At 36.6% G+C, this 17678-nt stretch overlaps 2 protein-coding genes across 3 annotated transcripts; one reads left to right on the forward strand and one right to left on the reverse strand.

The window, feature by feature from the left end:
* The first annotated feature begins 1669 nt into the window (after window positions 1-1669).
* On the forward strand, window positions 1670-4875 carry LOC149948675 (uncharacterized). Its single transcript, XM_090173775.1, has 7 exons — window positions 1670-3713; window positions 3790-3923; window positions 4000-4131; window positions 4203-4316; window positions 4390-4528; window positions 4598-4712; window positions 4774-4875. Exons 1-7 carry the CDS (start codon window positions 1678-1680, stop codon window positions 4861-4863), a joined length of 2760 nt encoding a protein of 919 aa, XP_090029901.1. The 5' UTR covers window positions 1670-1677; the 3' UTR covers window positions 4864-4875.
* Window positions 4876-4944: 69 nt separating this feature from the next.
* On the reverse strand, window positions 4945-6880 carry LOC149948676 (tRNA wybutosine-synthesizing protein 5-like). 2 transcript variants are annotated; one of them, XM_090173777.1, is made up of 5 exons: window positions 6791-6880; window positions 6355-6509; window positions 6001-6253; window positions 5270-5474; window positions 4945-5193 (listed from the first exon to the last, which is right to left on the reverse strand). In XM_090173777.1, the coding sequence occupies exons 1-5, from the start codon at window positions 6857-6859 to the stop codon at window positions 4952-4954; spliced, it is 924 nt and encodes a 307-aa protein (XP_090029903.1). In that variant the 5' UTR covers window positions 6860-6880; the 3' UTR covers window positions 4945-4951. The 2 variants fall into 2 exon arrangements, with proteins under 2 accessions (XP_090029903.1, XP_090029902.1); XM_090173776.1 differs by having other exon boundaries at window positions 6001-6288; window positions 6351-6509.
* Between the last annotated feature and the right edge of the window lie 10798 nt (window positions 6881-17678).

Raw genomic sequence — 17678 nt, forward strand, 5'->3', positions numbered from 1 at the left:
ATTTCTGTGGCCTCGTCGGTTACCGAAACGAGATAACAAAACTAGATTGCCGCAGGTCAGATAACAAAAGGAACAGGTATAGTGAGTTGCAGGCTAAGAAAGACAAAATATATAGTTCAATCGGCGCAAGGATGCCTCAGATTGTTTCCGGTCATTCCACCGCGCGAAATTTGAATTTGGCCATTTTACGGTCAAATTCGAATTTTGCTCTTTTTGTCGTCTTTTAGCGCCATCTAGAGACCGAAATTGGAATATTTATTTTTTAATTTCATAATTGTGGTGGCGAGCAAATTTAAAAGATAAGGCATTCCTATCATTCTTAAATTTAAAATAGTATGTATAATTATTTAATTTTGTAAATTTATTTCTACGTCTTACCAGTTAAATCGGCAGTTTCTTTTAAAATAGTTACCACGCTTTCTTGGGGGTAACGTTGTCTTAATGAGCTATAGACGTTTAAAATTATATTTTTATCTTTACCTGTTAACAATAAACCTTTATCATGCTTTTTATAGAAACCTCTTGGGCTATTTAAAATATTTGGAGCTTCAATTATCGAACCTTCTTTAGCTGCATTCAGTAATGAAACTCATGATAACATGAAATTAAAAAATAGATTCCTATTTCGGTTACTAGATGGCGCGAAAAAACGATGAAACTCACGAAATTTGAAATTGACCGCAAAGTGGTCAAATTTAAATTACGCGCGGTCGACTGGCCGGAAATGGTCTGAGGTATCCTTGCGCCGACTGTACTATATATTTTGTCTTTCTTAGCCTGCAACTGACTATAGCCAGTGAATTCAGTTTTTTTATCGGCGATATATCTTATATGATAAATAGTAATCAGATTGCCTTATTCAGATCATCGTTAGAAGCCCTAGAAGCGATCACTGAGACTTCTTCCATTCTCCAATTTAAATCCCTTCTAAGGAAACACCTCTCTCTCTCTAATTAATTTTTGTTATTTGCTTTCTGGTCCATAATCATTAATTTCTGTCCTACCACTGAATAATTTTTATCTACATTTTTTTGACTGTAACTCAAATTTAATTAATAGGTGGTTTTTTTCGCTTGTCCGGGGACAAAAAGTGTAAAGTTTTTACCCTAAAACGTTTTATTCGCCTGTTCTCGGGGTAAGATTTACCCTGTCCCGAATTTTGTTCGCTTGTTCCGGAGTATTAGGGTTACACTTTTTACTCCTCCTCGAAAGGAGGTGTAGAGGGAGTAATCTAGTTTTGTCGTCTGCTTAAATTTCGTTTCACGAAAATATGATGGGAAACTTTTTATAAATAACCTTTAACCTTTAACTACTCCCTTTCTACTCCAACTCGTTTTTTTCGTCAAGACATAATTGTAGTAAAATGACGTCATATGGCTACACTTTTTAACCTGCTCAAAAAACCCAGAACAGGCGAAAAAAAACCACCTATTGTATTCTTTGTACCAGATATGTTTTTATTTTCTTTTGGAGCGGAATGGCTATAATACGCCCAAGCTCGTCAATACTATGGAGCAAAAACAAAACCCGTAAATTGCGTAACTCCCAGTCTTGTAAATTCTTTGGTCTTCGCCAAATCGCCAGTGTTTCAAATATTCGCCTGCCAAATGTTCTGCTACATGCATGATGCATTAACTGTTCTGAGCATGGTGTTTTGTCTATGGTTCTGAGGGAACAATGCTTGCAACCAAAAAATCGTGTTTACAAATCAAAAACGTTCAGACAATTACGCGTAATTGTTTTTCTAAAATTATTAAACCACTAAATATTGAAGTGCCACAAAAATGGTTTTCCATAATGCACACAGATAATCTAAGTGTAAACAACCATATCAGGAATAATCAAACAAACAACTTTAAAGTAAACCAAAACGACAATAAATGGAATATAGAATCAGCCTCATCAATTGATGATGTTCTCTTGAATGCCGAGAAGATTATAAACAAAAGCCACCTTCAGCCTAACCTAGCTAAACTGATTGTTATTAGGTTGTACGACATAATACACACAGAATCATTTTATGACTACCTTCAAAACTCTGAGAGACAAAAAACAATTGTCAATGATTCTTCTGTATGGCCTATAATAATAGATGAAATTTCAAAAGCCCCATTGCAACAAAACTCTACACAAGAAACTACTACTTTGTTGCTATCATTAACTGCTTTAAAATGCCCCATTACATCCGAATTAACGCAAAAAATATTATACGAAGAATGTCACAACCACTTTTCGAAATTCAGTGTAACTGACTTATCAAAGCTTTCAACAATGTTTGTCAACAACGAATACTTTCTGTTGAATAGTGTTTTATGGCCTCAATTCAATGAAAGACTTTTGACAATATTACAGGAACTATCAATATCCAAAGCTATTTACCGAAACCAAGATTTTATGAAACTTGCTATCATATTCTATAATCTAAGACCATACTTTTTAAACAACATACTCGAAGAATTCTCAAATATTCTTTTGAATTATTTAGAAGCTAAAGAAATTACACATTCGCATATTCACATTTTACTTAAATGTTTATCAATTTTTACTTACTCAAATAATTTTTCGTCCTTGCATAATGAAATGCAACAATTATTGGTCAATAAATTAAATTCAATAATACCTTATACGAAAACTGATACATTGGGGCAGTGCATTCAAAGAGTATTGGTCTGCAATTGCGATACAGATCAAATATGGGAAACAATCAAAGAAAAAGCTGTTGCAAACTCAAAAAATGTTTTACAATGCACCATTAGTGATTTTGAACAATTTGATTTGTTACACCAAGCGATTATGACCGAGCAAATGGAACTTAAAAATGGGGATAACAAATTTGGGCTTGAAATTGTCATTTTTAATGAAGAGTTTCACAAACGGCCCATGACTGTTAAGAAAATATTTCAAACAATTAAAATGCAATTACCAACAACAAATAGAACAATTTTGGATAAATCACTATTAACCTTCTGTAAATCTAGTCAGATGACAGTTTATGATGAAATACGGTTGATCAAACTCTACCTACAAATTCGACAATCTTCAAACTATAGACATCCACTATTTGAAAAAATTATGAGTGAAAAGGTTATAGAAAGTATACGGAATAGTTATTTACCAAAACATATAGCCCACTTTGCTTCATTCTTAATAGCAAACTCCTTAAAAACTATGCCACTAGCAATATTGAACTCAGTGCTAAAATGCTTCAATCAATTACAACCCAAAGATATTTTATTATTGGCGAAAGCATGCCAAATAGCTTATGGAAGCTATTATTTTGAATTTCCCCAAACACTAAAACTTTTCAATGATCTAAAGAGAAAGATATTAGATTATGAGTATTTTAAGGGCGAATGTCCTTCAAGAATAGTTTTAGCTGATCTTAATATTATCTTGAATTCTTATCGAGCAGTGTTAAATAGGAACGAAACCTTTTCGCAACTAAAATTAGATACGCTGTTGGATAAATACAATTCAAACATCATTAACAAACAGCTTAGTGGCAAAATGATAGGGGAAACCGCTACAACTCTGACTTTACAGGGAGTTATTTTGCCTCACATAGCAGACGCCTTAGTTAGTCGCATTTTGCAAAGTACAGCAAACCAAAGTGCCAAAAACACATACAAGACAATATGGTATTTATTCCAGTCCAGTTACTATCCCCAAAATTACGAAAATTTCTTTAAATTTGCAAATGAAAAATTACAAAAGTAAGTGAGTCATTTATCAAAAGAGAATATCAATGAGAGCAGTTATCTCACGAAATTAATTTTTGTATAATTCAAGGAATTTGAATAGTTTAAATGGCTTGGAATTAATTCGGTCTTGTCTTTCTTTGGGTTTTTTTGGATATTTGGAAAAAGCAACAGCCAAAATAATTTTTAACACCAATTTCATAGAGAAATTGGAGAAAGAAATCAGTAAGAAAAAACTTGTCTTATACTAAAATGTGGAAAAGCTTTTAAGATGTTTTAACGAGTACAAATAAATTTTTAGATTTAAATCAAAGCTATTCAGTCAAGATACGAAACTCTCTGATGGAACTGAATCGAGTTATTTGTATTGATTACCCTGAACATAACATACCATGGTTTCACGAGCATTTTTGTACGAGCCAAATTATTGAAAGTAAGGAAAATCATTCCTTAATTACTTTTCATCACTAAACTCTACATTTAATGCATTTATCTTTTATATAGGAACACTACACATGACAAAGTATAAGCAACAAGTCTATAAAACCCTACAAGAGGTGGTTGGGGGTCCTCAGTTTTGCAGAGCGTTTCATTATACTCCGTACAATTATTTAATTGGTTTGTGTGTGCATCCTTATATTTCCATTTTTCAATAGTATTTTAAAATGCTGGTTTTCATTTATTTTTCCAGACTTTGAGTGTTTTATGAATAAAAATAAAAAGGAATTTCTTATTTGCTCCGACTACGGAAGCATATCTTGGGGATCAGATCCAGAATCTGATAAAATTCACGCTAAAATATCAACTCGGTTACCAGCCAACTTCTACCGGTAATATGGAATTATAAATTACGCAAGGTAGCAATATGTTTTAAGCAAATTTTTCGCCTCTAAATTCAGGGTTGCCATTGAGATTTTATGGCCTCAAAGTTTTTGTCCTAATGTACTGAGATTAAAAGGAATGGCAATGTTAAGACAGAAACATTTAGAAAAGCTAGAGTATAAAGTTGTTCAGGTATGTCATTATTGTTTATATCTAATAAAAAAAACTAAGAGGAATGAAAATATCCCACTAGATACCATATTTTGAATGGAATTCAGTTCAATTTTGCCAGTCAAGAGAAAAAAGTATATATTTGAGTGATAAACTGTTTGAAGGAATTTAATTTGTAGTAGGAAAATATTTCGGTACGTAAAAATATTTAGGCTTTCCAAAATTAAATTGTGTCGAATGAAATTTGCTTAATTAGTTTGTTATAAATAAATCTTTTTAATACGTTCTATCATCCTCAAGGCGTAAAACTTTCTATAATATTCGGGTAATTCGTTTAAATTATTTAAACCCTTCTCAAGTAAGGATAGTCCATTTTTGGCAGGTAAAAGATCTTTGTTGCCATAAGGATCCTTCTTATCATAAAACTCATCTGGCAAATGCTTCCAAAATACATTCACCGCAACACCAAAGTCAAGAGCCGTCATATTATGGAACCACAAGGCTAAGAATAAGTAAAAGAAAGGTGCAAAGTCACATTTTGTTTATGAATTTTGTAATAATTAGCTTATTTATATTACCTGGAATAAACAAAACGTCTCCTGGCTCCATTGTACATTCGTAAGGAGTAGCCATTGAAAAATTGGGGTATTTATTTAAATCTGGATTTTCCAAATCAGTAACTTCGGATTTGTCACCATTCATGTAAAGATATATCACATCATTTGGATGGAACAATATAGCTCGTTTGCGTCCAACCACTTGAAGGAGGAGGTTGTCCATAATCTACTAATACGAAAAACTTACTTTTTGTTTAATGCACTGCGCCTTAAATGGTGTTTAAATTTATGTTCGAGTGTATTTTTACTTTTAAGATAATATCATCACTGGGTTTTTGGAAAGTTACACCATGAATAATAATATTTTGAATCGATTTTTTGTCTGGGTTGGTTGGGTAGGGAACGCTTAAGTATTCATTTGCGGGCGCTGAGCATCCCCTGGTGCCCCCCCCATATACGTGCCTGTAGGAATACCCAGGGCCGTGCTTAGAGGTTTCTCGGCCCCATGCGAAACTGAGTGTAGTGGCCCTCCGGTATATACATCCCTATGGTAAAATTTTAGCGGCCCTGGCCGACCGCCCAGCTCGCCCCCCCTAAGCACGGCCCTGGGAATACCACATAGCCATTGCAACCAATATTTATTAGAGAAACAACCTTATGATTAAAGTAACTTTATACACCAACTAATAATTTTTGCTTGAAATCATGTGAATTGAGACCCATTCAATAGAGAAGAAAAAATAGCTACTCACATCATAATGGGTCCAAAGGGTAACACCAGCTGAAGATACTCTGAAGACACTTGAAAAAAACTGTTCCTCTTCAAAATACCCAGGAAACTTTATATCTGATCTAACTGAAGGAAACTGTTGTCTAATATCAGACACATCTTTCCTTGGATTATCCCCTAATGACCTTAAGTAATAGAATTCATTCTCCGAAATGAAATGATTTTCATTTGTTGGATTGGATGCTCTTTGTAAGAGTTCATTAAAAGGCAAAGATCTAAAAAATTTTGGACGAATTAAACACAATAATAACTTTCCAAACTTCCTGTAAAACTTTCCATTGAATTGTAAATTATTAAGCTATAATGCTCCACATACTTGTAAAGAAAATTTTTCTTTAAAAAATCCATTTTTGGAGTACATGAGACATGAATTTTGACCTCTTTATCCCCAACATTTTGAGACAAGTACTTGGAATTCCATATGCTTACGCAGGGGCCAATATCAATACCTCGGATCAAAACAGGAACTCGCTAAGATAAAGAAATAACTTCAGTGGTTTTGTTTGTTAATTTAATATTTTGTTTTCATGAAAATTTCTACATTAGAATAAAATCTACTTTTTAAATTTCACTTGACATTGGACATGACCATAGATATTTAAATCTTGGATTAGGCATGGAACCAATTAACTAAGTTAATTTTTTCCATGGATTAAGAGTATGCTTTTTTAAGCATATTTCTGTTAAGGCGACAAGACTCATGTTCTAGACAACATAAATCCATTGCCCCGGTATATCTATTTAGTATTTACCTTTTGATATATATCAATTTTAAAGTAAGATTCCGAAACATTAGAAAGTACTTCAACTGGTATTGACATAATTAAAAAGCTAAATTAAATAACATAGCCAGAGAACCTCATGAGATGTCAAACGCACGCTAGGCGGGCAGCGGCTTTAGAGGTGCCATCAAACTTTCGCACAAAACCATTTATTGCCACGTTCAGGTGGCGCCACTGTCAACAAAGACTAAAAGTAAAGTTGCCCTCATTTCACCGAAAACCCATTTTTCCTAATTCCCATACCTCCGACTGCTGTAACTAGGTATCTATAGAGTGTTGTCGTCTGAAACCCTGCGACGTCACCATTGTAATTTGCCTATTGATAAAAAACGGTAACTGTCATGGCGGCCACTATTAACACTACAGCTGTGACGTTACAGGTTTTCAAAATCGTATCAGACGACAACACTGTATATTATAAGGAGCGCTTGGTAGTCTGTCACGAAGCCAAAGGCGGGGCGGCGAAAAGAAAGCCAGCGCGGGACGGAAAGAGAAGCTGCTGCCTTTCGATTTGTTAGTGGCTCAACTATAGCCTTTTTTGTGTTTTTGCTTAGGCAGTAAGGGTACCAAAGGCGGGAGGCGAACCGGGCGAAGACAAAGGCGGCACGGGACCGAGAGAAACCGGGACTGCCTTTCGCTTTGTCACTGGTGGTGGTTCGACTAGCCTATAGGTAGAGATAGCGAGGGGCAGCGACGTCTCCCCCCCCCCGCCTCCCAAGCTGAAGTAATTATAGTCGACCTTGAACCACCGACGTTCGGGCTTTGGATTAGTCACGAAGGAAATCGGGACTGTCTTACCCTGATAATCCGGCCGAGTGGTAAAATCTGGGCGTATGGGTAGTGGGTCCTCTTTTTCGACGCTATTCTGTGGTCGAGAAAACCTATTACCTCGGTTTCTCGGAGTCTTTTTACTCAGTCAGGGCAAAGATTCTATATTTTAAAATATAGAATCCTTGGTCAGGGCAGCAGTAGGTAACATTGTCAAAGCTGGGACGAGGAATACGGCAAGCTTTTCGACACTCCCGGCCTTTCCGCCGTTCTGCGAGGCAAGGAGGTCTCTCGGTCTCTTCAAATTTTAAGGGACGGGCGTCTTTGTTTCTGTTCGTCATGAGGGGGAGAAAAGCTGCCATTGGGTACAGGGGGTTTACAGGTACAGGGGGTTTACAGGTACAGGGGGTTTACAGGTACAGGGGGTTTACAGGTACAGGGGGTTTACAGGTACAGGGGGTTTACAGGTACAGGGGTTTACAGGGGTACAGGGGGGTTTGCGACGAGAGAGAAAGGCGAGTTTTTTGTAATTTTTGCGGGGATAAAGGGAACCCCGGTAATTCTGGCATGGGGAAAATGGGACAGGGAGGTCTTACTGGGGTGGAGTGCCTCGAAACACACAACTAGCTGAGCGCCCACCCGTAGGGTGGGCTTCTCGGCTAGTAATTAATAAAGTTTATTAAACAGGAAAAGAAAGTTTACACTTATTGCGCCCTGCTTTAGTAGGGAATGGAGATAATATAAAATACCATGAAAGTTACACAAAAATAGGAATGAAATAACAGCAATGACAAAGGAATGGCGATAGATATGGCAAAAGGTGGGGGCGGAGAGAGAGCAAGAGGAGCTGGGTTCGATCCCAGCTTGTGGCACTGGGTGAAAACTCGGAACAGCTCCTTCTGCGTAGAGTTTGCAAGTTCTCTCCCCATTGACTTAAGGGGTTTTCCCCCGAGATCTTCGGTTTCCCCTTCCATAAAAACTTGTTGAAGTTAACGGTAATAGTTAGTGTAGGTAGCTGTTGGCTCGAACGCGTGGCATGCAGGGCTTGCCACCACCCTCCTACGCATTGTAACCCGGCCACCCGAATTAATGGCTTTAAAAGTCGCTTGATGATTTAGGCCTAAGGTGGTGCCTTGGGTATTAGCCTAGCTGATTATTATGTTATAAGGTACAATTAGGAAAAGTAAAAAATAAATATTTTTTTTCGTTTTATACAACTATATACAAGAAAGATATTTACCACCCGTAAAACTTATCGAGCCGACACTTAAAGGCAGAACTAGAGGATTTAATCTTAATTGGGGAAGGGAGGGCATTCCATGAGTTTACTATTCGCTGTGGGAAGAAAACACGGCGCGAAGTACAAGCATTACGCTCCTTACATATCGTAGGAGCTTTCCTACCCGTCCAGCGAATGGTAAAGCAGGAGGTGGCCGGGACGTCATACAACTCATAAACTAGTTTGAAGGCCTCAACCAAATCATTTCTCAGACGCCTATTCGAAAGGGACCAAAGACCAAGGCGCGCAAGACGTTCAGGGTAAGACAGAGAACGAAGGCCAGAGACAGTAGCCCCGCCAGGATTTTTTCGCGAGTAGTCACTGCGTGATTAAGAGGCCCCCATAAAAAACTCCTTTGTAATTTTTGTTGTTCTTTAACTAGCCAAATTGTATATAATTATTTAAAAATTTTATTATTATTAAATCAATAACATTTTTATTATTATTAAATTAATAAAAATTTTATTATTATTAAATTAATAAAAATGTTATCATTATTAAATTAATAAAAATGTTATTATTATTAAATTAATAAAAATTTTATCATTATTAAATTAATAAAAATGTTATTATTATTAAATTAATGAAAGTTTTATTATTATTAAATTAAAGTCAGCTGTAAGATAAAATTGATTGTTTTTTTTAATTGGAATAACCTAATTATACCCTTGAAATTATCAACTCAACCTGTGAGGCTAATTAAGTAGATTGGAAGATATTAGTAGCGAACAGCTCTCAGCTGTTAATTAAGACAAGAGTTTATAGTAAGGTAGTTTGAATTTAGTTAAAATTACTCAGTATAATTTATGATATTTACGTAAGTGTAAGTGTGTTTTGGTTTATTTTTCAATCACGATGAACTAAGACAAATCTAGTCTTGGACACTTGAGTACCTGTTCTGCACAATTACGTAGGAGGGATATATATTGTTGGGTTATTGATGAAAGTTAAATCTAGAACGTTACATAGACTGTTCTGAATAAAAATAAACATTTACAATTTTGCATAATTCTGGTTGCCATTTTATTTCTAATCACTCGCCCACAACATTAAAGTTCTGGCAATCCCGAATCAACTAAATTTGCGATATAACGGCGACGGGAAATTATTCTCGTAAATTTATCGCGCGGCCTTAGGGAATATTCTTTTAACAAAATTTCGATAACTATCGTTTAATTAAAATCGGCCCGATTCCGTTAAAATTATAAACCAAAAAGCGAACGGTCGTTATAATACCCTCTGTAGCTATTTCTTTCATTAAAATTTGCTTTGTATTATATTCAACTGACAAACTTGTACTGTAAAAAGTGTTAAATTCAATTGTGCATTGTTATAGTACGTCTAACTCACTGTTGTAACTACTTAACTTATGATATTCTGAATAAATTAAAATTGGTCGTTTCGTCTCAATTATTTTAATTATAATTAAAATTTTATACCGGGCGGGATAGAACTGGGATAACATTTTTAACAAATATCTCTAAATTGCGGAGAAATATCTTTAAGGGTTATCTCGAGAAATTAATACCACTAGGGACAATTCTTCCGAGGAGAGGTATATTTTGGCTTGCCAACTTGTTCTCACTAAACTTGCTTTTAAATCATGACATTTTTTTTTAATATCTAATATTGCAATAAAGTTTCCCCTATTTCCAATATTGTCGGCGGATGTGTAAGTGTTCCCCTGGAGTGCTAAATCTTGTTGGGCACATAAAATAATCACTTCCACGTGTGTAGATAGGACCTCTCTGTTTCTAATAACGTCTAGTCTATGGTGGTCGTTAACCTGGCAAACTATTGATCCACGGGATTTGGATTCCATGTAGTCTAAGTACATTTTGTAGGCTAGTTGGTGAGAAGATTTGTTGGAAGTGAAGTGTTCTTCGAATTGTGTCCCCATGTTTTTCCAATCCGAAAATCCCTTTAGAAATGCAGTGTTTCTACTGCCTAAAAAATGACGGCAACAAAAACAATTCACTGCATCCTTTGCAACTGAATATTCAATCATTTGATATTTGTCATACCAAGAAGAATTGAAACCTCGATTTTTACCGCCAATTAATCTTTTAGGCTGAACTGGAAGGCAATCTTTATCTAGACTAATATCCAAGTTATTCAACGCGTGTAAGCCCATTTATTTTGAATTGGACACGTTGTGTGATGTATTTTGTGCATGGTTAGAGTTGGGGTTTGCAATTATACTTAGTGTTGTAAGTCGGAAAATTACCGAGGCCTTTTTTTCCGGAAAATTTTCCGTATTTTTCCGAAAAATATTAAAAACGTTTTCATTCCATGATTTGTCTAATATATTGTTTGCAAATTTAAATAAAGCGGCATTTTCATCTCATTTTTTCTAATCTAAAAGAAAAACTAAACCTCTAGACTAGTTTAAACTGGTTGAAATGTAACACTATTAATGTTTTGTAGGATGTTTACTGATATTAGTCATTTTAAATCGATAAAAAGTTTAAAACATTAAAAACCCTTGAAAAGTAATTTATGTTTAAATTTTTTATTTTTCCGATTTGCGGAAAATTTTCCGCAATTCGGAAAATTTTCTGGAAATTTTTCCGCATTTTATTTTTCCGGAAAATTAACAACCCTACAATTACTTCTGGAATTTCTCCTTCATGAGTCAGTTCCATTTCCATATCAGTACTGACGTTTGGAAGAACTTCAGCAGTATTACTAAAACAGTGACTGTTATCAGTCTCCAAGGACTAATCTACTTTTTCGCGTATTTTATCATCCAAGGATTCTAAACCCTTTCCCAATTCTTTGACTAGGTTTTTCTCAGAACTATAGTTATGGCTTTGCGCCGACGATTTCAAAAAACGTGCCATTGCACCTTTCTGATTACTAACGAAACTATCTTCCCTTTTCCATTTTTCTCATTTTTGCGACCCAGATAAAAAATTTCTGGTACTCATATTTGAAAATGCTACTATTATATACTAATAGCGAAATAACCTTAAAAAGGTTTAAGAAAATAAAGCTTAGTTAAAGCTATGTATAGAGCATAGCGCCGAACCAATTTTCAACGGCGGCGGCGGGAACGATAATTAGTTCGGCGGCGGCGTGGCGCGCCGATTTTCAGAAAATAATCGGCGGCGTTGAAAAAAATCGGCGGCGGCGGCGGCGGCGGCGCCTAAGGGGAAAAAATGCCCCCCCCCCCTAAGAAATAGCGCCAGCCTTTTAATAGACCGCTAGAACTTAAGTTGTTAAACACATTTAAAAAAATACATGTTTAATAGAATGTTTTTATTAAAATAGGAACCACTTGTTTCCAAAACAAAGAAGAGGTAACTTTGGTTACATACTATCAGATGTAACTTATTTAATCATAAGTGTGCCTGAAATAATTTTTTCATAATGATACCTTGTTGCAAGGATATGACGTTATTGACGTCACTTCCCAGTCGATGACGGTTTTATCGTCATCAAAACTAGTTCTCGCGTAGGGGGGAAGGAAGTTAAAACCAGTTTTACGCGACGTTAGTGCTGTATTTTCTTTGGTGGCTGTCAAAGACTATATAAAGTTACGCGTAGCTTTATATAGTCTTTGGTGGCTGTGAAACAAGGTCTCATTTAAATTTTTAATACAGATATGTTAAACAGAGGCACACTTATGAGTAACTATGTCACATATGATACTATTAAACTAAAACATTTACGCTAGTAATAACATTATTGTACTAATTTACTACCATTTCACTAGTATTATTATCTATACACTCTTTGTAGAAACTTTTGCTGGGCGCCGCCATTATCGTACAGACAACCAACGAGCCAGCCCTCTACCGCATAAATTTCATCCCCCCAAATCCGGTTTTTCCCCGCGCATTTAAGTCTATTATCACAAATTATTTTATCTTTGTATCAAAGGAATTTTTAAAATGTAATAGAATAGTTATTGCTGAATGCAGCCAATGCAGCATACGTTTCTGTACTTATTACAAAATACGAGGCGAGCAACTCCAAAGCCGTTTTCGTTTCTCTCTCTCCTATCCCAGCTATCTGCTGCAGGAAATCTTGGTGCACGCGGTGCAGTGGTGCCAGATCTTTTGGAAATTATTAATTATTTTAATTTTATAACGCTAGTACCATAGAAATCTCATAGGTAACTAGAATGTTGGCGTGTAACTGGCAAATGGGCCAAACGCCGTGGCAGACGATAGCCAGATCTCAGCCAATCAGAGCTCAAAGAGTGGTTCTGCCAAGAATTTAATGTCACCAGCGAGAATGACGTCACCTATCTCCCGCTATAGTAGCGGATCCAAGGAGGATTATTATCCTCCTTGGCGGAACCACTCTACGGCCTCTCATTGGCTTAAGGTTCAAGACGAACTGGCGTCAAGCTTGGCCGTAGGCGGCAGCATTCTAGTTACCTATGATATTTCTATGGCTAGTACGGTGCACCCAACAGCCTAGGAATCGTAGCACTACCAAAAGAAAAATCTATGTAGTTTAGATCTCAAAACGTAATTATTATACTTTAATAATGGAAATTAATTCGGCGGCGAAATGAAAAAAGCGGTTTGAATATTTTTTCTAGAATAGCTAATTAGCCTTGAAAAAGGCTTTTTGAATAATTTAGCTAGAATAGCTAATTAGCCTTGAAAAAGGCTGTTTAAAAATTAGCTTAAAACAGCTAAATAGCCTTTAAAAAGGCTGTATTGGCAAAGTTAGTCTCGGAAGAGACTTAGAAAAAATTTGACTGGGAAAGAATCGAAATTGAGAACTACCTGTTTGTTCAGGAGCAGAAAACAAAATGAAGAAACGCGCTTTATCTGTCTGGGACAAGTCCGACCACCGAAGGTCTAGGTCCTTTCTCTACGATCAGTGGTCACTGATATCACGTGATTTCGCAAAAGGGACAAGGAGTAAAAAAGAAAAAACCCTAATCCCCAGGACGCTCTCTATTCAAAGTAGTGACTGGTACGATGCTTTACGCTTCGACTTCAGCTCCGCTGGGATTTCCCTTCGTTTAAGCGTTGCAACGGTTTAAGTCGTATTAAAGAAATCCAGTTTATCACTTTATGCCCCCTTTTGTAGAATTCCTAGAAACTAAGCTTATGTTTATTGTGTTGGTTGGAGCTAAGTTATCACTGAGGCGAACAGGTGGTTTTTTTTGCTGCTTTCCTTGCACGACGGACTTCCCCGTCCCGGGCCAGTCTTTTGTCATATACTCTATATCAATGTTAACAGAGTACACTACCAAAAGCAGAAACCACAGAGTTCGCTGCCTTTGTTTGTGTACTCAAGTAATATTGATTTCGAGTATAGGTGGTTCAAAAGGGAACGTTTTGTTAGGGCCATTTAGGACTCTTGGAAATTGGAATTGAATGGGAGTTCTTTTTTTAGGGGGCTAGATGACCAATTTTTAAAAATAAATAAAATTTAAAAATCACATTTGGAGGCCCCAGAGGCAATTTTTTTAAACTTTTAGAGGCCCCTAAAATAGGCCTAAAATTTTTGAACATAGGCACGTGCCTACTTGTGCCTACTGCTGGCGGGGGCACTGGCCAGAGACCATCTTGGTGGCCTTACGTTGCACTCTCTCAAGCCTCTGAATATCCTTCACCAGGTGAGGGAACCAAATACTCGAGCAATAATCGAGACGTGGACGGACATAAGATTAATATAACACCTTAAAAGACTTGATAGAGAAATAGGAAAACGAACGTTTTAAAACATACAGGGCACGTAAGCCACGGGCAGAAGCCCCCCGACTGTGAGTGGTGCCCAACATTTTTCCATGCAACATGACGCCAAGGTCACGAACAATTTCGCTGGCCTTGATGACCCGACCACCCAACCGGTACTGGAAAAGGGGATTGTTAGGACCACAATGGAGGGCCGTGGATTTATCAGGGTTAAAACTCATCCCATTTGTTGAGGCCCAGGAGTCCAAATCGTTTAAGTAACTTTGCAACAATAGACAATCGTGGGATACTTTGATTTCGTGCCCAAGTTTGGAGTCATCAGCAAACAGCCTAATAAAAGATTCCCGAATAGCTAACGGGAGAACATTGATATATATGACGAACAATGAAGGTCCTAACAACGAACCCTGAGGAATACCACTATTAACCGAGCACCAGGAGGAAACGACATCCCCTAATGTCACGCGTTGAACCCTCTCGGTCAGAAAATTAGCAATCCAGTTAACTAGCAAAGGGGGGACATCGAGTAATTCTAATTTAGGATAAGGAGGTGGTTTCTTTTCACCGGTTCTCGGACTAAAAGTGTATTCTTTTTATCCTAAAACGTTTTATTCGCCTGTCCTGGGATGAGTATTACCCCATCCCTAAACTTGAGTATTAGGGCTACTTTACTCCTTCTGAAAAAGGAGTAAGAATTTATCTGTTGAAAAGGCCACAGGCAGCCATTTTGGAAAAACGTTTTTACTCCGACCACTGCCTTCTCTAATGTCACAAAAAAAGGTTTAGCTTGTATTTCTAACTATTCGCCACTAAAAGAAGTAAATGAACCAAAGTTATTGAAATAGCGCTCAGAATCGGAGGGCGTTTTTCTTATGAAAATTATGAGAAAATAGTCAAATAAAATCTAATTTCCATCGCAGTCTTTTGACGCGATAAATTGCACTTGGGAATTGTTGGTATAGTTATTTCTATGTATAAAAAATGGTTTCATATAAACAAAAACGAATTTTTTTCGGCCTAGGAGCGCGCAAAATTTCAAATTCGAGGTAAAAATGTAACTCCTTAAGGAAAACGCCTTCAACATGGGGAGTACAGAAGTCTGATAACTTCGGTTCATTTACTTCCGCCACTACAGAATCGGAGTAAAATTACGTCATAGCCTTACTCTTCTTACCCTACTTCGAAATCCCGGAACACGTGAAAAGAAACCACCTAATAAAAAGTCTTCAGTGTAACTAGAGCCTAGCGCCGCTGATTTTTGAGATTTTCTAAGAATTTTTTTTTTCCTTCAAAAACCTTTTGGAATTTGTTTTCCCAAATTTTCAAAACATTTCGAGCGCTAGATGGCGCTATGTTTTCGATATCGTTGATAACTGCTATAATTCTTTGAGGTTTAACCTCCATCCTCCTAGGTTTAACCGAGCGGGTTTAACGGTTTAAAGGTTTTTATTTGCCGTAAGATAACTTACACCATGGACTAATTGCTTACACTCTTTTGGAACAGAGCGGCTCCGAAAATGGAGCTCAGCAGCGCGTTAAAAATATATTCAGATAATCAGTAATGGCAGCACTTTCAGAAACAAAAACAGAGATTATCTGAACAAGTTAAACAAGAAAAATAAAACTAAAAGGATATAGAATCCATATACAAATGGAATTAATGAAATATAAAATACAAATTATGTACAAAAATACAGATAGATACAAAAATATACAAATATAAATGGCACCGAAAATGGGCGAGAGAATTGAGGGGAAATGAATACTGATATAGGGACCAATTAAGGCAAGTTGCTTCGCCGCCACTCCAGTTTGAGTTTTGGCAAAAGTGTAAGGATGGAGGTGACCATTTCAAAATTCCAAAGGGAGGCGGTAAGACCAAGTAGTATAACTAAAGGACGCTGGTTAGCAGGGAGCCTGTGCGTGCTTGGAATAGTAACCCACTACTGTAACTGCCGGTATAACAATCCTCCATCTGGGGAAGTAGTTTGGGCAAAAGTGGATAGATAAAAACAAAAAGTATACTTCATAGGTCCTACTTTAATTGCTCCGTGTAATCTGAGAAGCCGCTTTTACTTACAAAATCACTTCCTTCCCCCCTTTGCGTAGGAATATTATTGAGGGCCATCCAGGGCCGTAGCTAGGGCGCCAAAATTATTATTATATTATTATATTAGGGGGCGCCAAAATTGCAGCTCGCCCCTGGCGAAATTTTCTCTAGCTACGGCCCTGGGGCCATCGCACAGGGAACATGCGAAAATAGGCTTTAAAAAATAGGGCCAGGAAATTCTGCTAATAATAATAAAAAAAATTAGCTTAAACTTTAAAAAAAAAATATATTTTGGCTTTTCGGAGCCAATTTTTAAATTAATTATTTAGAATATTAAAATATTAATATTAAACGAAAGGTGTAATTTAACATTTTAAACAAATTACAACTATTGGCCACTACAATCCACGTGTCTAGTATATATTGAAAACTATTGGTCTTCACTGGTCACGGGTTTATTTTTAAAGGGCAAAGCCGGCTCTGTGGCAAAATAAAGAAAAAGTAACGTGCTTTTGAACCCCCTACACCCCCCCTCAGTACTGGCGAGACCACGCAGAGTTTTCCGTAAATTTCGCACAAATGCCAGCTCACTTGCGTTGCCCTTTAAATATTGGCTGCTTGGAATGGTACTGTTCGCACAAGGTGATAATTTACACTCTTTACAGGGCTTCATTTACGATTTTATAAAAAAAAATGCTCAGAAGTAAAAGTTAAACTGCTTTGGGTTTAAAACCTTTCAAAAATCAGCAAACTCAGTGTAATACTTTTATAGTTTTCAAAGAGTGTTATGAAGTTGGTGTTCAGACTCTTGAAAAGGCAACATCGGAAAGCATAGGCTTAGAAAAAGCTGTTCAAACGGACTATGGTGTGAATATATCAAAAAGTGTATTAACTCAATCAGAGATATTTGGATTTAAAGTGCCTTCTACCAAATGGGACAAAATCAATTGTTTTCAAAATTCTCATAAGCGAAAGCTAGTTGTTGTTAAAGAAACTGATACGGTTGATGTAGATTTTCCATCCAAAAACAAAAGGTTGATGTTAAAAAAACCATCACAGAAACAGTTTTACCAAAGCCCATTGATCTTCTTCCAC

Source organism: Leiobunum rupestre, chromosome 4 (assembly GCF_980474605.1).
Source record: "Leiobunum rupestre chromosome 4, qqLeiRupe1.1.hap1, whole genome shotgun sequence".
Lineage (NCBI taxonomy): Eukaryota > Metazoa > Arthropoda > Arachnida > Opiliones > Sclerosomatidae > Leiobunum > Leiobunum rupestre.

What these genes read in the sequence shown, in the direction of transcription:
- LOC149948675 (XM_090173775.1), top strand. Translation starts at nt 1,678, where the DNA reads ATGCTTGCAACCAAAAAATCGTGTTTACAAATCAAAAACGTTCAGACA. An exon ending in GAAATTGGAGAAAGAAATCA is followed by an intron (nt 3,924 to 3,999) that starts GTAAGAAAAAAC and finishes ATAAATTTTTAG; the next exon opens with ATTTAAATCAAAGCTATTCA. An exon ending in TAGAGTATAAAGTTGTTCAG is followed by an intron (nt 4,713 to 4,773) that starts GTATGTCATTAT and finishes ATATCCCACTAG; the next exon opens with ATACCATATTTTGAATGGAA.
- LOC149948676 (XM_090173776.1), bottom strand. Translation starts at nt 6,859, where the DNA reads ATGTCAATACCAGTTGAAGTACTTTCTAATGTTTCGGAATCTTACTTT. An exon ending in AAAATTTTCTTTACAAGTAT is followed by an intron (nt 6,289 to 6,350) that starts GTGGAGCATTAT and finishes AAGTTTGGAAAG; the next exon opens with TTATTATTGTGTTTAATTCG. An exon ending in AGACGTTTTGTTTATTCCAG is followed by an intron (nt 5,194 to 5,269) that starts GTAATATAAATA and finishes ACTTATTCTTAG; the next exon opens with CCTTGTGGTTCCATAATATG.